This window comes from Protomyctophum bolini, assembly GCF_963924005.1.
Source record: "Protomyctophum bolini genome assembly, chromosome: 10".
In the NCBI taxonomy this organism is placed as follows: Eukaryota; Metazoa; Chordata; class Actinopteri; order Myctophiformes; family Myctophidae; genus Protomyctophum; species Protomyctophum bolini.
The window spans coordinates 42267954-42277953 of NC_137871.1; the positions used below are offsets into that span (position 1 = coordinate 42267954).

The window sequence follows — 10000 nt, forward strand, 5'->3', positions numbered from 1 at the left end:
TGTGTAAAAATGCGGCGCTCTCTCTCTCTCTCTCTCACCGCGGCGAGTTGAACCCGCTGTCGACGGTGACGGAGCTGCTGTCCATGCTGTCCAGGCGTGCGGAGTGCGCCCCCTGCTGTGCGTGGTGGTGGTGGTGGTGGTGGTGGTGGTGCGCGTCGGGCAGGCTGTTCTCCTTGGCGTGCGCCGAGGAGGACGAGGACGGGAAGGTGAGGTTCCTCTCGAAGCGCCGCTGCAGGTCTCTCTCCTTCTCGCGCTCCAGCAGCCACTGCATGGTCCCCCCGGCCACGCCCGCCATCATGGCCTTGGTGCCGCCCCCGCCCCCGCCGCCCCCCAGGGCCTTCCCGTCCGCCCCGCGGCCCCCCTTACCCCCTCCTCCTCCTCCTCCCCCTCCCACCCCCGGCGAGTCGTCCAGCTCGTCGTCGTCCGACACGTTGTAGTAGTCGAAGCCCGACGAGGCCTCGCCCGCCGCTCCCCCCCCCGCCCCGCCCCCCGACGGGAGGGCGGAGCCAGAGGAGGGCGGCGGCATGGAGGCCACCAGGGGCTTGGGGGCGGAGTCCTGGCAGAAGGAGGAGGAGTCCAGCAGCAGCGCGTCGCAGGACGACGACGAGAGGCCTGTGGCCAGCGGGGGAGGGGCCAGGCCCCCCCCTCCCCCTCCTCCGCCGCTACAGGGTTTCCTCAGGGAGCTGTAGCCCGGCAGGGGCATGCTGGGAGGAGGCTTGAACAGCGTGTCCTTGCTGAAGATCTCCTTGCGTTGTTTCTCCGACACCGTTGTCGCTCCTCCTGCTGGAACGGACGGAGGAGGCATCACAGGGGTTAATTCATTACGGAGTTACGGTTAACAATATTAAGCAATATTACACGAGAGGGTACGTGAAACATGACTGCCATGATGATTATCAGGACAGTCATGACGCAACTGCAGCCTGTTTTACGCGGTCGCTACATTTACAATCAAAACGTATAATATAAACATTCCGATTTCAAATATAAAGTACTCATAATTTGTCCCACGGGTGTTAGTTAGTTGCTGCACCAGCGATTAGCACTGCTGCATCCCGCGTTCTTTAATAAAAAGCATTTTTGTCCGAGCGCCCCGGCTACTTTTCTCAAACGGGGTTCGTTTGGGAAATCCACAGTTGCACACCGGGAGCACACTCGCCTATTAGTCTGTATTGACAGGGCGGTCAGCGTACCTATATCGAACACACCGAGTGCCACACTCCTCCCGACCGATAGGGGCGCGTAGTTGAAAGCCAATGGCAAAATAACAGCTTGGATAAAAATGCTTTTTATTAAAGAACGCAGAATGCAGCAGTGCCAATCGCTGGTGCAGCAACTAACTACCGGTAACACCCGTGGGACAAATTGTGAGTACTTTATATTTGAAATCGGAATGTTTATATATACGTTAGAATTGTAAATGTAGCGATCGCGTAAAACTGGCTGCAGTTGCGCCAGTCATGAACCATGGCTAGTACGTGGTGAGACCAGCTGTGTTGTATTAGAGACTAAAATTCTGAGGTGCTCTCTGGGAGTAACAAGGATGGATAGGATCAGGAACGACTACATCAGAGGGACAGCGCGTGTCAGATGTTTTGGAGATGAAGCCAGAGAGGCCTGGACTGAGATGGTTTGGACGCGTACAGAGGAGGGATAGTGAGTATATATATCGGTAGAAGGATGTTGGAACTGCCAGGCAGGAGGCCTAGAGGAAGACTGAAGAGAAGACTTAGTGAAAGTAAAGAGGACATGACGTTAGTTGGTGTGTGAGAGAAGAGGAGGGGGTAAGAGGACAGGGTAAGTTTGGAGGCAGATGATTCGCTGTGGCGACCACCCCCCCCATGAAGGGAGAAGCCCAAAGGAAAAGAAAGAGAAGTGTATACGTTACCGTCAATAATGGCACGCCTGCGTTGCTGCAGGAAGGAGCCGATACGCCAGTTCCGTAAGCAGTGCAGAATGCCATTAATGAAGGTAAAGCACGGCACTCGAGTGTGATATTGCGATTATACAACAGTTACCCTTAAAAAAAAAACTCAATTTCATTATAATGAAGATATTCGCTAAAGAATAATAGCAATAATAATACTAATAATAATAATAATAATGACAGATGACTAGACAAAAAAAAGAAATCGCTAGCATAGCAACCCAACAGACTTTGCTCTGGATTTGATTAGGCGTTCCATCATGCTCGTTTGAAGCACGGCTAGATGGCTACTTTAACCAACCAGATTGCTTCCTCGATACGCTGTACTTGTATAATTTACAATTTAGGCATTCAGCAGACGCTCTCAACTCTTTTACTGCCGATGACATGTTTCATGTGTTTTTCCGACAACGCTGATGAAGGCTTGAAGGCCGAAAGGCGTTCGTTGCTGCTGCTCTGCAGCGTACCATGTCAACAATTAAATTAATTAAGAGTGCCTTAAAACATGAGTTCCGTGAGTGCTGGTTTTCTCTTTTAGAGACATTTCTGCATGTGTTTTTCCCCCAATGGCAATCGCTAAGGAAATAATAAAAAAAACTACAATAACCTTGTGAGGCGTGAGGAGGAAGTAAGATAAAACTACAATAACCTTTAAGATAAAACTACAACAACAACATAAATAAGATAAAACTACAATGACCTTGTGTCCCGGCGTGGGGAGGCCGTCCGTTGGCCAGCAGGGCGGCGGCGTGGGGGGAGAGGTCCCCCCCGGAGAGGAGGAGGGGGGGGAGGGGCATGGGCGGCAGGCTGCCCCCCTTCCCCCCCAACAACAACACCTCCTCCTTGTAGTCGGGCGGATGCGGCGTCTGTCTGTCCGCCTGCAGCCGCGCCTCCACCCCGCCGGAGGAGACCCCGCCCCCTTTCGAGCCGCCGCCGTCGTGACAGGCGCCGGTCACGCCCTTCCTACCCAGAGTTCCCGGCGGCAGCAGCAGCAGCGTGGGGTCGGCCACGAGCGACAGCGGCAGCGAGGAGGAGGCGTCGCGGCTGAAGTACTCGTCGTCGCCGGCGAGCAGCGGGAGGGCCGAGGAGGACGAGGCGTGAGGCGTGGCGCGGTGCGGCGGCTTGGGAGAGTACGCCGGCAGCACGCTGTCCCTGCTCTTATTGGAGCACTTCTCCAAGCTCCGCCCCCCTCCGCCGCCCCCCTCCGTGAGCCCGCCCCGGTGGTGATGGGAGGAGGAGGAGGAGGGGTTGTTATCTCCCGCCGTCGCCATCTTGGACGACGACGAGGGGGGCGTGGCCCGCGACGAGTAGTGCGAGGACGAGCTCTGATTGGCCGCCGCCGCCGTGGCGGCCGCCGCCGCCCGGAGCGTGCCGTCGTCCGTGTAGTAGCGGCTGCGGTCCTCGTAGTAGTCGGGCGGTCCGATGAGGCCGCCGATGACGCCCCCTAGTGGCCCCTTGGAGTTGTCCATGGAGCGGGAGCGCTCCTTGGCCTTGTCCCCCTGGCGCTCCCCTCGAGACTTCCTCTCCTGTAGGGAGACAGGGCCACGGTTAATATTACAACAATACTACAGTAATACTACAGTAAGACTTCCTCTCCTGTAGGGCGGGGGATGGGAGACAGGGCCACGGTTAATATTACAACAATACTACAGTAATACTACAGTAAGACTTCCTCTCCTGTAGGGCGGGGGATGGGAGACAGGGCCACGGTTAATATTACAACAATACTACAGTAATACTACAGTAAGACTTCCTCTCCTGTTGGGTGGAGGATGGGAGACAGGGCCACAGTTAATATTACAGTAATACTACAGTAAGACTGTAAGGTGCACCTTGCAGTGGTTTATCTGTGTGGGACAGTGTGAGCGGTAGGTGCACCTTGCAGTGGTGTACCTGTGTGGGACAGTGTGAGCGGTACAGGTGCACCTTGCAGTGAGGTACCTGTGTGGGACAGTGTGAGCGGTAGGTGCACCTTGCAGTGGTGTACCTGTGTGGGACAGTGTGAGCGGTACAGGTGCACCTTGCAGTGGTGTACCTGTGTGGGACAGTGTGACCGGTAGGTGCACCTTGCAGTGGTGTACCTGTGTGGGACAGTGTGAGCGGTACAGGTGCACCTTGCAGTGGTGTACCTGTGTGGGACAGTGTGAGCGGTACAGTGGTGTACCTGTGTGGGACAGTGTGAGCGGTACAGTGGTGTACCTGTGTGGGACAGTGTGAGCGGTACAGTGGTGTACCTGTGTGGGACAGTGTGAGCGGTACAGTGGTGTACCTGTGTGGGACAGTGTGAGCGGTACAGTGGTGTACCTGTGTGGGACAGTGTGAGCGGTACAGTGGTGTACCTGTGTGGGACAGTGTGAGCGGTACAGTGGTGTACCTGTGTGGGACAGTGTGAGCGGTACAGTGGTGTACCTGTGTGGGACAGTGTGAGCGGTACAGTGGTGTACCTGTGTGGGACAGTGTGAGCGGTACAGTGGTGTACCTGTGTGGGACAGTGTGAGCGGTACAGTGGTGTACCTGTGTGGGACAGTGTGAGCGGTACAGTGGTGTACCTGTGTGGGACAGTGTGAGCGGTACAGTGGTGTACCTGTGTGGGACAGTGTGAGCGGTACAGTGGTGTACCTGTGTGGGACAGTGTGAGCGGTACAGTGGTGTACCTGTGTGGGACAGTGTGAGCGGTACAGTGGTGTACCTGTGTGGGACAGTGTGAGCGGTACAGTGGTGTACCTGTGTGGGACAGTGTGAGCGGTACAGTGGTGTACCTGTGTGGGACAGTGTGAGCGGTACAGTGGTGTACCTGTGTGTGGGAGTGTGACCGGTGCACCTTGGAGTGGTGCGCCGAGGGCCCGTGGCTGGGCTCGGGGAAGGGCATCTCGGTGCGCCGCTTGGCCAGCTCGCCCGACACGTCCCACTCGGGCGTGACGGGCAGGTGCGCCGAGGCGTCCAGGATGTTGGGGTTGCTGTGGGCGAGGTGCAGCCGCGCCCGCTGCCGCTCCGCCGCCACCGCGTGCTCCCGCGGCGAGCGCGCCAGCGACGACGAGTACGCCCGGTAGTCCCGGTCGCCCGCCGAGGGGTCCTCGCCTGGGGTGCGCGGATCGCCCCCTCCTCCTCCTCGACCCGACGACCGAGGCTTGCTGTGCGAGCGGGCCGCTTTGGTCTGGGGAAGGAGAACGGGTACAGTTGGTACAGTTGACGGAAAAAACAACAACGACGAAATAATGGAAGATTAAATCGTTAAAACATTGTCGTTTAACCCATTTAGACCCGATAACAGATTCTACAAACATCTTCTAAATCACGACAGTTTTCTGAAAAACGTATGTTTCTACATCAGTGGTTCTCAAACTATTACATGTCAAGGACACACACGCCGACCTCCATCTGAAAATATGTTGTTCCAGGGACCCCCTCCCCCTGAAGGAAATATTTGAGTTAACGACTGATATAGAAACATAGCTTTTTCAGAAAACTGTCATTTTCAAACAGACATTTTTAGAATCTGATCTCAGGTCAGAATGTGTTAAAACTAACAGAATGAAAAAATAAATAAAAACCTCCCAGCCTATCATAATTCACCTTTACCTCCCAGCCTATCATAATTCACCGTTACCTCCCAGCCTATCATAATTCACCGTTACCTCCCAGCCTATCATAATTCACCGTTACCTCCCAGCCTATCATAATTCACCTTTACCTCCCAGCCTATCATAATTCATAATTCATACCTGCGAGGGCTTGCGGTGCCGGCCGCCGCTCCGCCGGCTCCGTGAGCTCTGATTGGCCGAGGAGGCCTTGCTGCGCTGGGCGCGCTCCTCCTCCAGGCGCTTCATGACGGCCGTGTGGCGCGCCAGGTTCTCCACCGTCAGGTCGGGGTTGATCCTCCGGATGATCTCCATCTCCACGCTGCGCGGCAGCGTGCTGGGGGCCTCCTCGTCACGCAGGGGCCACTCCTCGGGGGGGAACTGGGCCGAGAAGGTGGCCAGCTGCTTGGTCTTGTCCTTCTTGAAGCTCAGCCGGAACAACTGCAGAGAGAGAGATAGTAGAGAGTAGAGAGTAGAGTAGTTTTAGTCGACAGAATCAACATGATCATTTCTGTGTGGAGTTTGCATGTTCTCCCCGTGTCCCCAAGGGTAGGTAACCCTCACAAAAAACATGCAGTAATCCTGGTCTCAATACTGCCTCCCCCTGGCCAGCCGGGGTGAAGGGGAAAGCAACTGGTCAGAATAACGTGTTCATTCCACGCGCTACGTCCAACCTGTCAGGTGTAAAGGAACGACTTGGACACTCATGCATGAAGGAAGCACGAGGTCAAGTCCGTTGCTCTCCCCAGGTTGGCGGAGGCTGTGTGGATCCCAGGATCACATTAGATAATTGACCTATAGCTAAACCCCTGCCCAAACTGCTATGGTCCAATCACAGCTAAGCATAACATGGGTTAGAATCTAACTGGTGAAGAGGTTTGTCTATCTAACCGTTAGATAGACAAACCTCTCCACCAATAGTTTTCCTATATGATAAAAAAAATGTTTTAAAAGATAAATGCCACGCACATATTTTTATGTTGAATCTAGTTTGCATTAATGAGGATTTAGTTGACACAATAAAATAAAATGGCGATAGTATTCCATGTGGGGCAGACGGCCTGTCACAGCCATATTTGGGAGAGCAGCAGCTTTGTTGTTGCGAGGAAAGGAAAGCGGTAAAATGAGACTTTCGTGGTTGTTTTCGTCTCAGATTTAGTCCGACGGAGCGTCACAGTATAACTCTATGGGGACACAAAAGTAGGACCCGGAAGTATCTCAGGAGGTGGCGCTCACGTCACAGCTAAAATACTGAATAGGTGAATTGACACAGGGGTGAAAAATGGGTTACAAAATCGTGGGATGAAAAAAAAAAAAACGAATATAAAAAATAAAACATGATGATGTCATTACCTTGAGGCCGAACTTCCGCCCGGCGCTGCCCCCGCCCTTCCCCTCGGCCTCGCCGCCGGCCCCGCCCCCGCGGTGCTTGGTGAGCGTGTCCGTCTTGAAGGGGAAGCTGAGCGTGCTGCGGCTCTTCTCCGTGGTGGTGACGGCGCCCCCTGTGGTCTGCTGCTGCGTGGTGGTGGTGGTGGCGGCGGTGGGGGGCGTCTGCGGCGAGGGGTGCGGCGAGGGGTAGGGCACGGCCTCCGCCCCCCGGTGGTCTTTGGGGGAGCGGCGCTGCAGCGTGGTGTGGTGGCTGGGCGGGTCGTCGCGGTAACTGTTGTTGTGCGACGAGTCGCCGCCTGAAACACGCGAAGAAAAGTTACTTGTGCTAGTCCTTATATTACCCGTTCTGAATATATGAACAGCAAATGATGTTGGCCAGATGGGGGCAGTAGAGAGTACTCTCCGCTGCCCCCATCTGACGGAGTCAGGTTAAGTCAGAATTATAGCCCCTTACCTCCGCTGTGGTTCTGGCTGGCCTTGGCGTGCGCGCGGCCCCCCACCACCACGCCCCCCGAGGGGGAGGGGGTGACGGTGCCCGACAGCGGCGAGGTGCACTGGGTCTGCTGGTGCTGCGTGGTGCCCAGGCGCTCGTCCAGGTGGTACCTGGGAAAATATATACTCACATTTATTTATAAAGGTCGTCTAAATCATGACAGTTTTCTGGGAAAAACCTGTATCAGTGGTTCTCAAAATATTTCATGTCAAGGACCCCCCAATATGTAATTGGCCGCTGAACCCCAATCTCAAAATATGTTGTCAGGGTCCCATTTGGATCCTCTCATGGGACCCAAGGCAGAGGGCCTTAATTGGACCTCCTTCTGTTTTCTCATTGTAATTATAGATATGTTGATAACTGTCCAACATCAACATGGTGAATAAAACCAGTACCACTTGGGGCTGGTGCGGATCAGTAAATGAATAGAACCAGTACCACTTGGGGCTGGTGCGGATCAGTAAATGAATAGAACCAGTACCACTTGGGGCTGGTGCGGATCAGTAAATGAATAGAACCAGTACCACTTGGGGCTGGTGTGGATCAGTAAATGAATAGAACCAGTACCACTTGGAGCTGGTGTGGATCAGTAAATGAATAGAACCAGTACCACTTGGAGCTGGTGATAATCAGTAAATGAATAGAACCAGTACCACTTGGAGCTGGGACCAGTAAATGAATAGAACCAGTACCACTTGGAGCTGGTGCGGACCAGTACCACTTGGAGCTGGGACCAGTAAATGAATAGAACCAGTACCACTTGGAGCTGGTGCGGATCAGTAAATGAATAGAACCAGTACCACTTGGAGCTGGGACCAGTAAATGAATAGAACCAGTACCACTTGGAGCTGGGACCAGTAAATGAATAGAACCAGTACCACTTGGAGCTGGTGCGGACCAGTAAATGAATAGAACCAGTACCACTTGGAGCTGGTGCGGATCAGTGAATGAATAGAACCAGTACCACTTGGGGCTGGTGCGGATCAGTAAATGAATAGAACCAGTACCACTTGGAGCTGGTGATAATCAGTAATGAATAGAACCAGTACCACTTGGAGCTGGTGCGGACCAGTAAATGAATAGAACCAGTACCACTTGGAGCTGGTGCGGATCAGTGAATGAATAGAACCAGTACCACTTGGAGCTGGTGCGGATCAGTGAATGAATAGAACCAGTACCACTTGGAGCTGGTGCGGATCAGTAAATGAATAGAACCAGTACCACTTGGAGCTGGTGTGAATCAGTAATGAATAGAACCAGTACCACTTGGAGCTGGTGTGGATCAGTAAATGAATAGAACCAGTACCACTTGGAGCTGGTGCGGACCAGTAAATGAATAGAACCAGTACCACTTGGAGCTGGTGCGGATCAGTAAATGAATAGAACCAGTACCACTTGGAGCTGGTGTGGATCAGTAAATGAATAGAACCAGTACCACTTGGAGCTGGTGTGGACCAGTGAATGAATAGAACCAGTACCACTTGGAGCTGGTGTGGATCAGTAAATGAATAGAACCAGTACCACTTGGAGCTGGTGTGGATCAGTAAATGAATAGAACCAGTACCACTTGGAGCTGGTGTGGATCAGTAAATGAATAGAACCAGTACCACTTGGAGCTGGTGTGGATCAGTAAATGAATAGAACCAGTACCACTTGGAGCTGGAATCAGTAAATGAATAGAACCAGTACCACTTGGAGCTGGTGCGGATCAGTAAATGAATAGAACCAGTACCACTTGGAGCTGGTGCGGATCAGTAAATGAATAGAACCAGTACCACTTGGAGCTGGTGCGGATCAGACTGGGCGTGATGAAGTAGGTCTGCGGGGTCACGATGAAGTATCCGTCGGGCGTCGGGTAGATCTTCCGCTCACGGACCAGCATGCTCAGCGTGTGGTGGAGAACCTCCTCCGTGGGCGTGGGGACACCTGTGCACCAATCACAGAGAGAGGACCGTTAAGGAGCTGAACCAATCACAGAGAGACTGTTAACGAGCTGAACCAATCACAGAGAGAGGACCGTTAAACCAGCTGCACCAATCACAGAGAGAGGACCGTTAAACCAGCTGCACCAATCACAGAGAGAGAGAGAGCGTTAAAGAGCTGAACCCATCACAGAGAGACTGTTAACGAGCTGTACCAATCACAGAGAGACTGTTAAAGAGCTGTACCAAACACATAGAGCGGGTTAAAACCCTATGTTTCTATATCAGTGGAGCTCAAAGTATTTCATGTCAACGACCCCCAGATATATATAGTTGGCTGCCTAAACAGTCACTTTGAAAGAATATAATTATATATATTCAAAGATTTGCATCTCCACATTTTCACGATTTTTCAAAAATAGTAAGACACGTTCATAGAGCGGCACTCATTGCCGCACTATGAGCTTGTAGATCTGCTATTTTTCAATAGCTAAACATAATGCATAAAACCCCCCATCTGGTCCTCTGACCCCCATCTGACAATATTGTGTTTTCACATGTTCTCTTTTTGCCTGTTTGAAGCACGGCTAGAAGGCCGTTTCAACCAATCGGATTGCTTCCTCGAAACGACCTGTTGTATAAGCAGCGGTCACCAATATGTCCTCACAATTCAATTCAATTCAATTCAATT

At 53.0% G+C, this 10000-nt stretch overlaps 1 protein-coding gene across 3 annotated transcripts in view; it reads right to left on the reverse strand.

Moving 5' to 3' along the window:
• LOC308323090 (storkhead-box protein 2-like) overlaps window positions 1-10000 on the reverse strand; it is a gene marked incomplete at its 5' end in the record, with an annotated part of 52368 nt that overhangs the window by 7439 nt on the left and 34929 nt on the right. The window contains 7 exons of one of the 3 annotated variants that reach the window (XM_080774695.1): window positions 39-780; window positions 2628-3453; window positions 4749-5081; window positions 5650-5946; window positions 6859-7190; window positions 7349-7497; window positions 9163-9313. In XM_080774695.1, coding sequence (XP_080630821.1) covers window positions 39-780; window positions 2628-3453; window positions 4749-5081; window positions 5650-5946; window positions 6859-7190; window positions 7349-7497; window positions 9163-9313 — 2830 coding nt within the window. Of the gene's footprint in view, window positions 1-38; window positions 781-2627; window positions 3454-4721; window positions 5082-5649; window positions 5947-6858; window positions 7191-7348; window positions 7498-9162; window positions 9314-10000 lie in introns of all 3 variants that reach the window. The other 2 variants (XM_080774694.1, XM_080774693.1) reach the window with 2 other exon arrangements.